The sequence below is a fragment of the Kogia breviceps genome, chromosome 2 (assembly GCF_026419965.1).
Source record: "Kogia breviceps isolate mKogBre1 chromosome 2, mKogBre1 haplotype 1, whole genome shotgun sequence".
In the NCBI taxonomy this organism is placed as follows: Eukaryota; Metazoa; Chordata; class Mammalia; order Artiodactyla; family Physeteridae; genus Kogia; species Kogia breviceps.
In genome coordinates, this window is record NC_081311.1 from 62,036,565 (window position 1) to 62,050,546 (window position 13,982).

Genomic DNA, 13,982 nt, shown 5'->3' on the forward strand with positions numbered 1-13,982 from the left:
GAATAACAATGGCAGAAAAAGGAACTGAGGTTGGCAGCCAGGATGCTAGGTGCAAAGTCCTCTTGGGAAGCTGACACTCACAGCCCAGACGAGCATCTGTCCCAGCCCACTGAGAGCACTGACCATCTAGCCCCTTCACTGGGCATGCACTGTACCCGCTTTGCATGGTCACCTCTCCTGCATGGACGCTGTGTCTCCCTCACTATTCTATGAGTTCTATGGCAGGGATCCAATAACAGCCTGCCCTTTGGACCTGGTTGTAGAGCTGATGACTGAAACACAGCCACTGGGTGATAGGCTGAACCAGGAGGCCAGGGTTCTGTCCTCTGGGCCACTCACAATCGGCAGGGCCACCTCTGACTTTCGGCTAGCTGGAGTTCCCAGCAGCTTTGTCTGGGCTCTCTCCTCAACAGTAATGATGCCCTGAGCTTTTGCAGGCCAACGGGCATGGGTTTCATTTTGTTTTGCAATTCTGATCTCTTGGTATGGCTTCCTGGAATATATGTTAAGAGGGATTCTGAAGTATCAATATAGCTTAATGAGAAAGTGCTGACATCCGCTAGCAATGCATGCCTTGGGCACAGGATAAGGAAGGGCAGTCTGTGTTCCATATATCTTTGCCTCTTCTGTGATAATACTGTGCTTTCCAAAACACTTTACCAGGTGCTATTACTTCTTTGGTTCCTACTCCTCCCCACTCCTCCCCTGGAAAACCCTGGAAGGTTTTATTGTGCCATTTAATGCATAGGGAAACTGAGGTTCCAAAAGGTTTGTGTCTTGTCACGGTTGAATGTGGAACTGGGACTGAAGTCTGGGTCTCCTGCTTCCCAGGCCTGTGCTCCTTCCTCTGCACTGAAGCGAGCGGCGTTACAGGCCAGGACTTGGACTTGCTCACAGTACATGCCGGGCCCTGGGGGATGAAACTGTGCCCACAAGCTTGTGGCTCTACTCCTTCCACATCAGTATTTTCACTCCCCTTCCTGCCTGGCAGCCCTGAAACCACAGGACTCCTGGTGGGCATGGCAGCCCGTGCACCCCACTTGCTTGCAGGAGGGGAATGGGGAAGGGAGAAACTCATCTACCTGCAGAGCCCCAGGGTCTCTTGGAGGACCTGAGCCAGTTGCATGTGTAGCATTTGAGCAGCTGCAGAACACTCTCAAGAAGCAGGGCTCGGGCAAGGGTCTGAATTTAATCATGCTGGGCCAGAGAAGGCCGACTTACTTGGTGTGCAGCACAGGGAAGGGGCCGGGCTGGGGTTTCCTGAGCTTGAGCCAGGGGAAGCAGGCTTCACAAACAGCAGCAGGGTCCAAGTTTAATAAACAGAGGAGCCTCAGCTCTAAAAATATGAGGTGAGTTGCCAAGAGCAGCATCCCCTGCTCACAGACTTTCATGGGGCTGTTGCTGGCGACTCTTGTACCAGAAGCGGGTGGTGGGAGATTTTCTGTCTTTCTGCCTGGACAGGTGTCTTCTGCAGGTCCCCACCAGCCTTAGAAGCCAGGGCTGGTTATCTGGGATTGCTAACCTCTGGCTGTGATTCGCACAGCAGGGAGGCCCCCTCAGGAACCTCCGTCTCCCCATCCCCCTGCCAAGGTACCTCTGTGCCTGGGGCTCAGTTCCTGACCTCCCAGTTGCCTTCCGTCCTTCCTCCCTGGGCCCAGCCCTTCCTCTTGCAGGGGTCTCCTGACGGCCACTTGGAGCCCTCCCCCAAGCCTGCCCTCCCTGTCTGTGGCCTGGAGCGAGGCAGAGGGCCGAGGCTGTACTACGACTTCCCCTACTGGGTGCACACCATTGTGTGACTGGCCTAGGCTGGCCCGGATGCCCCTTGCAGCACAGCTGTCCTGAGCTCTGGGTGATACGGGACTGAGAGCTGGGTGGGGATGGCCTGGGCTACTTGCAGGAATGTTCTGCTCTCAGGAAACTGTGGGGGAGGGGACCCTAGGGAGAAAAGAAGAGAGGGGAGGCCTCGGATATAGGATTTCTCTTGGTTTTAGGGAGACTATATAGCTGAATCCCACCCCCTCCCTGCTTAGAAAGCCTCATCCTTTAAGACATGGATGCAAATGCCTTGTCCAGAACCTTCCCTGGCTCCTGGCTCTGACCTCCTAGCATTCTATCACATCCTAGAGTGTCAACTCTCTGTTATGTGTCCATTTTCCCCACTAACTGTAGGCTCCTTGAGGGCAGAGCTGTGTCCAACTCATTTCTGACTTCCTGGCCTCTAGCACAGGGCTGGCATATACTTGGTGTTGAATGAATGAATGAAAGAATGAATGAATGAATAACTCTTACTTGCCCTTGTCCAACAGGAAGGCTGGTCCTGTGCCAGTGAGGGCTTGCTTGAACCAGGCAGGTACTTGTGGGTGGGAACAAGAGGACGGCGTGTGGGTCTGCTGGGCGCCTCTGGACAGATGGATGCACCCCTATTAAACCACGGTGACCTTTCTTGGAACCTCGAGATGACTGGTCTGAGGCTTCTCAGGGTTCTGGATGGTCTAGAAGATGCTGGAGTGATCCTACTTCCTCAATACTCAGCCAGTGAAATCTGCCCAATAGCAGACAAGGCCCCTCCTCTGGTCACCTCTGGCTTGGGGGCACTCATGACCCCAGAGGGTTCACTGCCCAAAAGTAACAGCCTGGTCGGTGGCAGCAAACCTTCAAGGGTCCAGCACTCCTCGGAGACAAATGTCAATCATGGAGGGGCACTGACTGTAGGGCCCTGGCTTAGCTGGGCCAGGAGGGAGTGGAGGGGGCACTGGGGAAAGTATTGGGACTGGCCCCCGGGGCCTGCCCCAGACAGAATGTGATGGGGAGGATATGTAGACACAGAGCCCTGCTCTGGGCTCTGAATGCTGCCATGGGCCTAGACTACCTGCAGCTCCCTGGACCCACCCCGGATTATCGCCTGCTCTTAGGCCTTTGTTCAGGTTGATGCCCAGTTCCAGAATATGCTTTCCCCCTTTGCTGTGCTAACTGTGACTGACTGACAAGACAGCCCAGGTGTCACCTGCCCCGGGAAGCCTTCCCCTAGGCCTTCTCAGTGCCCCATCTGCACCTTGGCCCTGCACAGGGATGTCCTCATCGCCTCCCTTACTCAGCTGCACTTCATCGTGGCAGGACCCGCACTGCCTTCATCTCTGTATCTCTGGAGCCTGGCACATAGAGGGTATTCAGGGAACACTGGCTGAATGAATAAATGAACAACTGAACAAATATGGTCCGGTGCTAAGTTCTCAACAATGCCCCTGTGGTCCCTGTAGTTCCTCACTGTGGTGTCACCAACAAAAATCAAATCAAAGTGATCTTTTCCCATCATGAGGAAGCGGAAAAAAAATGGAAAGAATGGATACTTTTTGACTTAAAAGTTTTCTCCTTTAAATGTTTTTCCAGCTGGTACCTGATGCTGTTTGTCTATATTATTATAGTACAGCCCAGGAACCATATACACCCATATACATATACCCCATTCCTGATCTTGGTCATTCTGAAGTTGTTTTCTTGGAGCAGAGTTCGTGATGACCAAGATGAGGAAGGCAGACAAAGGGAGACTGCATTTCTCACCACCCAACTTCCCACACTCTTACCAGGGAGCTGGAAGAGGCCACGATCTGCTTCAAGGAGGGCCAGAATGTCAGGGGACTGCGTGTGGGAAGGCAGTGCTCACAGGTCTCCACCAGGCTAGGGTGGATCTCTAAGGAGAGTTTGGTCAACAGATGAAACTTCTGGCCATGGGGACCAGTCCCAAGTTCTGCAGGGACTGTTGGGGGAGTGGCCCACCATTCGGGGTGGCTAAAGGTGGCTAAGGTGATTTCACATTTCTCGAATTCTCATTTCTTCTGGGGACCAAAAGGAAACCAGATGTTGCCTCCCGAACTCAGGGTCTTAGAATATTATGGGTCTCACCATCTGCCTCCCTGGAAAACTCTAGGACTATGGGTTATAGAGAAGGGTGGGGAGTGGGGGTAAGAGTGGTGTGTTCACTGGCCTAGGTCAGGATGAAAAAGAGCAGCATGGCAGATGCTATGAGTTGCCCACCTCTTCTTCACTAACAGAGCCCTGCTTTTATTTGAGGCAGTGTTATATGTGGCCCCTAAGTAATTAGCCAAAGGACAGAAGTGGCTTGCATAGCTCTTTTTTTTTTTTTTTTTGCCATTTCCTGCCTTGAACTCTGACATGATGGCTGGAGCTATAGCAGCCACCTTGCAACCATGAAGTAAAGGCCAAGAAACATTAGCTCTGACATCACTGAGCATGAAATCAACGTTTGTAATTCTCTCTGGAATTGTTGTTATGTGAGAAAAATTCATTCTCACTCATTTACGAATCCATAATTAAGTTTCTGTTACTTGTAGTCCAATACATTTGTAAATGCTCTTGGAGAGATGACCAAGAAGATGATTCACTCTGAAGCTAGGTACAGGTAGGGAGGGGTTAAGTCAAAACTGAGTCCCTCCGTTTTGCCACAATAAATGATACCCCTACCTGTCCTCCTCTCAGTTACATGTGCCCTGTAAATGTGACTCCATTTGGCCCACTGGGTATGACTGGCTGAAGTGATTAGTATTATCCTGGGCTTTTCAGAATGTGGTTTCCTGGGATTGACCCAATTCCACCATCCTCCCCAGAGTCACTCCAGATAAAAAGCCCCTCCCAGGCCTGCTCTGATCCCACAGTCCACAGTGCCATTGCCAAAGGAGAGGGGTCCAACAGAGTCACCTTTTGGGGGTAGAAGGATAGAGCTGAGGCCTCATTTACAATCAGGGTCCCGAGGGTAGACACATTATACAAATGTCCCCAATCCTTACACCTCCCTGTATCTATACTCTTTGCAATGTGACTTTGCAGTTCATTCCTTCAAAAGAGAGAGTTTATTTCCCCATATTTTGAAACTGGGCTGGCCTTGTGACTTGCTTTGGCAAACAGAATGTGGCAGAAATAACCCTGTTCCAGTTCCAAGCCTGGCCCTTGAGAGGCCTTGCATGTTTCTGCTCTTTTCCCCGGACCTTTTCTGGCTCCATGAGAACCAGCACTGACCAGCCTTCTGAAAGGGGAGAGAGACAGTTGGCCCAGTTGCCCTGTTATCCCAACTGATGGGCAGCCAACCCCCAAAAGAGCAGCCATCCAACCGACACACAGCTGCCCATGCACACATGTGGGAGCCCAGCTGACAGCAGAAGAACCACCCAGCTAAGCTAGGTCTCAACTGCCAGCCTGCAGAACTGGAGCTAAGTCAATGGTTGTTTTATGCCTCTCTGGTTTATAATGCAGGGTTACTGCGGCGATAGATAGCTGATACACTCCTCCTCCTCGTGGTTTACCAAGTGCTGCCACAGACAGGCGCTAATTCAATTCCCCAAACACCACCTATGAAGGAGATATTCTCTCTCTTTTACAGATGACAAAACCAGTATTCAGAGAGGTTCTGACTTGCTCACAATCATGAAGCCAGCTTAACAGTAGACATCGTCATCCTCCAGCCCATCACCCCACACAGCGGCGTAACCATCCAGCCCTGCAGGCCCTGCCTCCTTCTGCAACTTTGTGGACTTTGCACATTGCCTTGGGCGGTGGCCCCACCCATTCACACATCAGACGGGACCATGGACATCAGCCCTTTCTGACCCTGATGTGTTGCCACAGCGTGTCACACCAACGTGATGCAGGGGAAGAGGCCAGAGGGCACCTTTTTCCATTTGGCACAGAGGCCCCACAGGTACACGGCACAGGTTGGCAGGCGGAGTGCGGAGTCGGGGCTGGCCAGGCCCTGAGGTTCAGGCTCAATCTGTACCATCCCATACAGCTGCACTGGGCAAGCAAACACAGCTAAATAGAGGCTGAGTGGCTGCAGAGGTGGGTGAACCGACACCCTAGCTTGGCACACACTGGCCCTCCATAAGTACTCGTAGGCTGATGGACTCAAGGCGCGATAAAGGAGTTGTGGAGGACTCATGGGCGAGTGGCATATTCCACTCCCACCCATCTCATCCCTGTCACACAGAAGGCGAAGCTGCCCCTCCCCCACCCTTCTCTCCCGGAGGCCACCCCTCATCACTCACCGACAGGGTAGGGGTGCCCTCGTCCTCCACGGTGACCACCAGGTGGTAGAAGCTCTGGCGCTCACGGTCGGGTGGTGCAGGCCGCGTGGCAATCTCGCCACTGATGCGGTCCATGCGGAAGGTCATGTCCTCGTTGCCCCCAGTGATGTAGTAGGACAGGACGCTGTTGATCCCGATGTCACGGTCGGTGGCTCTCACCTGGACCACAGCGGTACCCCCGCCCACATTCTGGGGGGAGAGCAGGAAAGCGGTCATTCCGGGTTCAAGGCCTTTAGGACAAAGTCTAGCTCCTGTTCCTGAGAGCCCAAGGGCTGCACCTGGACCTCTAGAAAGCTCTGCTCTGACTACCCTAGGGCAACGATGAGGAAGATAAAGATGATGGTGACGAACATTCTGTGGGTATCTACTACATGCCGGGGGGCCTGAGTTAACTCATCAAATCCTCTCTATAATGCTACAGATTAGGTCAACCCCATTTACAGATGGGAAAACTGAGGTGCCAGGAAGGAATGTGTGCAAATCACACAGCCAGTCAGTGGGAGAGCCAGGGTCTGAACTGAGGGAGGCCTTCACGAACGTCCAACCGGGCATGATATTCAGCAGTGCCTGGGCAAAAATTCTCCTGACGTGACTCAGTTTAATTATTGAGTAATAAATAAGCTGTTTTTACAGATAATCGGAAACAAACGTATGGTTGCCAAAGGGGAAAGGTGGGGGGAACGGATAAATCAGGAACTTGGGATTAACGTGTACACACTACTATATATAAGCTAGATAATCCACAAGGACCTACTGTATAGCACAGGTTCTCAATATTCTGTGATAACCTATATAAGAAACTGAAAAAGAATGAATACATGTATAACTGAATCACTTTGCTGTACACCTGAAGCTAACATTGTAAATCAACTATACTTCAATAACATTTTCCAAAAATGAGCTGTTTTATTTAAAAGCAGCTCTCCCAGGGTAAACCTCAGTTTCCTGTTGATGGTGAAAGGCGACTTTCTTCTTCCCCTCTCCTTTCCATCCAAATCACAAAAAGTCACCACATTCCAGTACCTGGCCTAGGTGTTAGGGATAGAATCATGAATGTGTAAGCCACGTCCCCATCCCTGTGATCTGAGAAACTATGGGTCAGGCAGATATTTATGCGTTTTTTTTTTGTTTTTTTTTTTTCTTTTGGCTACACCACGTGGGATCTTAGTTCCCCGACCCGGGATTGAACCTGCGCCCCCTGCAGCGGAAGCATGGCGTCTTAACCACTGGACCGCCAGGGAAGTCCCCAGGCAGATATTTAAACATGTGCTTCACGGTCGGCTCACACCCGCTGTCCACCCAAGACATCCAGCTATATGGGCACCAGAGCCACTCTCACCTCGTTGACGCTGACATTGTACCCAAAGGGGCTCTCGATCACCGGGGGGTTGTCATTGACATCCAGGATGGTCACCTGCAGGATGTGGTCCTTCTTCCGTGGAGGGGTGCCACGGTCGGATGCCACAACCTGCAAGGAGGGGAATGACTGGAGTCAGGGCTAAAAGGATCAGGAATATGGAGTCCAAATGGGCTGTCTGCTCAGTGGTGGGGGTGGGGACTGAGAGGCCAGAGAGACTTGCTGGCCCATCCCTGCCCCCTACCCCTTGGAGTCTCCCCAAGGCTTTCACCTTCTGCCCCATGCTGCAAACAATCGTTGCCCAATACTTGTCTGTTTGGTAACCGTCCTTTGCAATCTGACTCCGATGTGCATGGTCTTTACCTCCCCGTCCTGCCCCTGACTGTGACCCTGGGCCTGCAACCAGACCCAGGGCTCGTGCCTTTAGCTTCAAGGCCTCTGTTCCATGCGCTCAGACCTGGTCTCTGGCAAATAGAGGAACAGTCTCAAATAATCTTTTTGGCAATGAGCTGGAGTCCTAACCATAGCCTGAGCCTGTCCCTAGGAGCCCTGATGTTTCCTGGAGGCCTGTAGAAAGTGTTCTAGAGCTCAGACCCCTGCAGAAGCATGGCCCTGGGGTCCCTAGAGACCCCTCAGGAAACATGGTAGCCTCAGCAATAGTGGTGGCCTTCCTCATTCCTCACCTCAGCAGAGGAAGCCAGGTTTTTCTGCCCATTGCACAAGAGGGGAAACTGAGGCCCAGCCAGAGTAAACAACTTGCCCAAGGCCACACCGTGGCTGTGGAGGAGTCGGCTCTATCACCTGCCAGGCTTTCTCTCCTGGCTCTGGCAGCAGGCACAGACACCTCTGCTGTTTCCTGCTCTGGGTCCAGAAACCCCTTCCAGGATACCCTTTTCAGGTCAGCCTCACTCACGCTCTTGGTCCTAAGGGGTGCTGCCTGCCCACGGCACTTGGTGACAGCAGGAAGCTGACAGCCAGGGCGTGCTGAGAGGATGAGCTCTCTTGGGATGGAAGGCAGTTGGTACTCACCTTGAGGATGTAGTGGTCCAGCTCTTCTCTGTCCAGGGGTTGGGCCACAAACACTTCGCCAATGGAGTCGTTGGTGGTGATGATCTCAAAGGCCCCAGCAATGTTGCCAGAGGCCAGGGAGAAGATCACCTGTAAGGGAAGAGAGAGGATGAGGGGCGAGGGGTGAAGAAGTGGGGAGGACAAGCAGCTGGCCGGGCCAAGGAGCACTCTCCCGCCCACCTGAGCCCTTTGCTCAGCCTGGGAGACTGAGAAGAATGTGTTTTATTCAAAGTGGTTACATCCTTCAAAATGGGGGTGGCAGGTCCACAGGGCGGGTGCAGGGCCTATGACAGGCTAGGGGTGTGGGGGAAGCAAGCATACTGGCCTGGAGCCAGGTGCGAGTCCCACCACATGAGATTTCCCAGGGCGGGGGAGCACTGAGCCCCCCTGCGAGGAGCAGGCACAGCCCTGGTGTCACATGGGCTCTGTTTGGCTCTCACAGCAACCCTGTCAAAGGGAGCTGTTCTCTTCAGCTCAGAGAGGAGGCTCAGGAACAAGAAGTCACTGGCAAGGTCACACAGCTTGCAAGTGCCCAAGAGAACAAGGATTGGAACCCATAGGCTTCCAACTCCAGAGCCAGCATCTCTTGGCCCCCTAGAGGTGTGCAAGCATTTAAAAACCAGTGGAAACCTCCTGAAACACACCTCAATTTGTAGGACAGATCAAAGTGGTGTGAAGACTGGTGTGCTCTGTCACCCCTCTTCCTTGTGCTTGGGGGGGTGCCCAAAGCTGCAGTGGTGGGGAACACTTCTTGCCAGGGGACAGGAAGGGGGGCCTGAGAAGCAGGCGGAGCAGGAGTGTGATCTCTTGGGGCCCCGGGTCCTCGTGGGGAGGGCTGGCACACAGGGGTGAGATGCTGTGTGGTTTGTGGACGCGGTGACCAAGGAGTCACTGGGGAAATTAAACCCCCTCTGTGTTCAGCTTGCCGCGGGGACTGAGCCGTGGCCAGCCTTGGGCCTCGTGTTCCTTGGACGCAGGCAGGGCTGACAGCTTGCACGGCTCTGTCTCCTTCCCTGGACCATGGACTGCAGTGAGGGCAGGGCAGACCTGCTCAGGGCCCGGCAGAGCCCGGATGACCCTGCTTCCTGCTCAGGGAGGGGATGGCTTTGGCGGTCCCCTCCGGCTGAGGGGCTGTGGGAGCTCCTGCTGACAGGGCAGATCTGGACTATTTCACTCGGTGCCCACCTGCCCGTTGCTGCCGGCGTCGGGGTCCGAGGCCTTGACAGTGGCCACGCGCTGGCCCACGGGGCAGTCCTCGGGCACACTGACAGCCGAGTCGGACGTCAAGTCGAACCGGGGGCTGTTGTCATTCTCATCCAGCACGGTGATGTAGACCTGGGTGTGAACATGGCCAGAGACCTCCCACCTTCTTCCCCTCCCTGACCCCAAACACAGGGTCCCATCGTGGGCCCAGTGGGGACCGGACCTCCAATCAGTTCCAGAAGGTCAGCAAGCTTTCAGAGCCTGCCTAGGCCAACCCTGACATTACACAGAGGCCCTGAGCGCATTTCTTCTGAAAGTCTGGTGGGGGAGGGCTGCACACACTCAAATGCTGGGGCCTGGCGGGGGGACTCAGAAGTGGTGGGGCCTTGGAGAACCGGAAGGCATGGGCCCTGGCTAAAGGAAACGGAGGCTACTCGGCTCCACAACCATGAGGGTGTGTCAGCCTGGCACTGGCAGAGCTTCCTGTTTTTCAGAAGGAACTAGGAATCCAGATTTTTATGTGGAATTAGGTGGTGATAGTAAAAAAAAATTTTTTTGTGCGGGCCAGCTAAAACACATCTGGCAACCAGATATTGCCCAAAGGCCTCTTCACTTGCACCTTTAGATGAGAGGGAAGGAAACAGGGCTCAGGAGCAGGAGAGGGGTCACAAGGTGGCTTGGTGGTCCCAGTGGGGAGAGGGCAGATGAGGAAGAGAGGGGAATTTCCAAATACCAGATAAAAACAGGGAACATGCAAGTTGCACGCAAAGAGCACATTGTTTTGTGTCTGCAGCTCATGCTTCTCCTGCAGTATTTGAATAGCAAGCCTGGAGAGAAGGCCTGGCTGGGGGTGCAGCTTCCAGCCCATGGATGGCCATGGGCCACGCAGCCAGAGTCATAGGTACCCCTCCGGTTCACTGATGAGGGGATTACAGTGTGGGGGGAGGGGAGGAGGCTCAGGTTCTAGCAATCCCAAGCCAGGCCTTCTCCCACCACCCTGCTCCAGGCCAGATCCCATCCTCTCCTTTCCCAGGCCTGGGGCTCTGGGGCTCCCAGGCCTACCTGCCTCCTGGTGTGCACAGGACTCCATGGGGAGCCTGTGGAACCTCACCACGACTCAGAGAAGATTCCACTTCACCCTCCCTCCTTCCTAATCAGGACTATCCCCATCTCAGTTCTAGCCACGCTTCCACATTTCAGGCAGCTGTCAGAACTGTAGGCAACAAACCCAGGCTTCACAGCAGGACCAACTTTACCACTTACTAGCTGTGTGATTTAGCAAAAGTTATTCAACCTCTCTGATTTTCCATTTCCTCAGATGAAAGTAGGAACGAGAACACCTACAGAATCAGAATGCTGGAAGGAATAAACGAGCCAACAAATGTGGTCCTTGTCCTGCTTCTGGCCTGGCAGACAGGAAGGATCTCACCTGCCAAGACGCTGCCCACCCATCATAAATTTTGGTCAGGGAGTTCTGTGGAGTCCCAGAGCCCCAGTCTGCTCACCCGTGAAATGGGCATAATAATGTCTACCACCCTGTTCTCAGGGAGAAAACAAACAAGCTCCGTGCAATCTGATCCCTCCAAAACTCTCTCACTCTGGTCAAGGCCTTGTTGGGACTCCGCATGCTTCCTCCCACCACAGGGCCTCTGCACCTGCTGTTCCCTCTGCCTGAAATGCTCTTCCTTCTCTACTCTGTAAACTCCTATGCTTTCTGAGGAGCTCAGCTTGAGTCACTCCCTCCGGGAAGCCCTCCTTGATTTCCCTGACATCTTGTCATCTACTCTCTCGTGGCATATATTTATTGGTGTGGTAATTTGATCAGTGTCTTTCTCCTACTCTATCTTATGCCTGTGAAGGCAGAAGCCACGTCTGATTTTGGCTTCCCACTGCATGTACCCTGAGCCCAACCCAGAGCCTGGCACACAGTAGGTGCTCCCTCCACGTTTGCTACTCTGATGAGGTGCTCCCAGCAGTGGGGAGTCTGCATCAGTGAGTGAGTTTGGAAGGCAGGTACCCAGATCTACGGGAATGAGCTATGGGCCTGTGTCCCCACCCATGGTCTCAGGGCCCAAATCTCTCTCCCCAATCCCTCAAAAGCCCGGGGGTGTTACTCAGAGCTCCTATGGCTCTGAGTAACCCCCCAGCCACCCCCACCCAGCCTGCCCCTTCTGCTGCCTCCCCACCCCTCTCAGGGCCACGGGGGCTGGGGGGCTGAGGAGGAGTCAGGTGTAGGTGAGCTGTGGTTTGGGGGTTCCGGCTTCGCAGAGGAAATGGTGGCACCTTTAAAAGGCCCCTCAGCTTGCCTCCACCCTGGCACCTCCAACAAGTTTGGGACTGACAGGGCTGGTGTATCTGGGGCAGTGGCCCCTGGGAGCCTCTGAGAGGAAGCCAGGGCAGAACAAAGAGGGGTGGGTCCTGTTTCCTGGAAGAGAGTGAAGGGACTGTGACAATACGGGGGCCCATGGAGGAGTGCGTGTTCTGAAACACCCTCACCAGCCCCAGCACGGCAAGTGGCTGCCTGGTCCACGAGGGGCTTCGGCAGCCTCGGGAGAGACAGCCCTACTGCTCACCAGGCTCTACGTGGCCTCAAACCCGCTGACTCCGCACAACAGGGGCGAGGGGAAACTGGGCCCATTTTATGGATGAGAATGCTGAGGCTTGTGAGGGGGCTCCATTTAACCCCTCTGAGTCTTAGATCCTCTGGTGGGGAAGACCAGGAGCCTTGCCACGAGCTGTGGGACACAGGGCACCTGCCCACCATCTGCCACCTGAGGGCTCTGCTCACTGGCTGCCCTCAGGGACCTGGGGGGTCGAGGGGAGCTGTGTGGGCTCACTGCTGCTCGTCGCCTCACTCACCCCAGGCTCGCCCCATGGATGGAGGGGCCTTTTGGGTACGGCCAAGCCGGCACCTTGAGGGAGCCATGGGGCACAGGATGCCAAGCAGCTGCATTTGGCTCTTAGCCTGGACACCGGGTTGGTCTATCCCTTTAGGCTAAGGTGAAAAAGACTCAGCAGGGGTGAAAACGTGGCTGTAACCAAGGCTGATGATGAGCTGGACACCCATGTGGTCTACAGATGGCCTCAGACCAGTCTGGCTGGGGCCCAAGCCGAATCGATTGTTAAACGTTCTCATTATCACTGCAGGATTCCACCCCATGACCCGCTCCTGGGGCCCATCTTCATATCCACCCCTAGCCTGAGGTCACCGCTTCTCTACCCTTCTAGGAATCTTGTCTGCACCTCTGACCTCAGCAGTCACCCTCCCCAAAGTTCACAAGGTCTCTGTGCCTTTACTTAGAGCCCTCAAGGGCAGTGACTCACACCATAGGCCCACTGCTGCCCTTGCCCAGCACTCCCCTGGCCCTGGTGCCCCACTTCACATGACTACTGTAACATACTCCTTACACTGACCCCGAGAGAGGGAAGGGGTCCTCCTTACAGACCCCGCTCCCATCACCCTTCCTGGTTTACAAAGGCTTCCTATCTGCCATCTCCATCACATCCTCTGAAGAAGGCAGGGCAGTTGGTATGATACCCACTTTAGACCCAAGGAAAGGAAGCACAGAGAGGTTGAGCAATTAGCCTTCTGTCACACAGCTGCTGAGGAGTAGAGCTGGGATAAGGCCTCAGTGTTCCCTCCATTGTGTGTTCCGCATACTCCTTGTTAGTGCAATGCCCACCCCAGGACCCACTGCGGGGGGCCTGACAGGACAAGGACCGCTAGAGGGGACAGAGCCGGATGTGGAGTTCGTGCTCAGGAGGGGCCTGGGCTCAGGTGTGAGAGTGGATGGGGGGGGAAGTTTGGGAGGGGTCTGAGCAGGGACCAGCTGCAGTCCTGTCCATGTGCCCTCTCCCCCAGGAGAGGCAGGAAGGCCCAGCGCCACACAGGGCCCAAGCCAGCACTGGCCACAGACAACCCACAGGGGAGGGCACCAGTCCACGGGCTACTCACCTTCTGTAGGCAGAGGCGGCAGGAGGTGGTCAAGGGAGAGAAAAGGCAAAGATGCAGATGGTTAGCAGTCCCAAGCTCTTCCAGCCCCACTCCAAGCAGTGGTCTGTGGAGGATGCCACCCCTCCCCCACCCGAGGTCTCAGCCCTGCCCAGGCTGCCAGGGAAGGTGTGGCATGGCCGGCTGCAGGGCCATCCCTGGGCTACCTAAACCCTCACCCACTGCCTGCCTGCATGTTGGGTGGCTGGTGAAGATGTCAGTTTGGGGGGACTTGGAGCGGTGACATGCTGTACCCATGGGGCTCTTGGCC

General features: G+C 54.6%; 1 protein-coding gene across 1 annotated transcript in view; it reads right to left on the bottom strand.

Moving 5' to 3' along the window:
• Positions 1-13,982, bottom strand: part of CDH23 (cadherin related 23) — a 466,374-nt gene that overhangs the window by 63,514 nt on the left and 388,878 nt on the right. The window contains exons 35-39 of the mRNA XM_059054180.2: positions 13,676-13,678; positions 9,703-9,852; positions 8,479-8,607; positions 7,432-7,560; positions 6,054-6,281 (exon numbers count right to left, since the gene is read on the bottom strand). Coding sequence (XP_058910163.1) covers positions 6,054-6,281; positions 7,432-7,560; positions 8,479-8,607; positions 9,703-9,852; positions 13,676-13,678 — 639 coding nt within the window. The remainder of the gene's footprint in view (positions 1-6,053; positions 6,282-7,431; positions 7,561-8,478; positions 8,608-9,702; positions 9,853-13,675; positions 13,679-13,982) is intronic.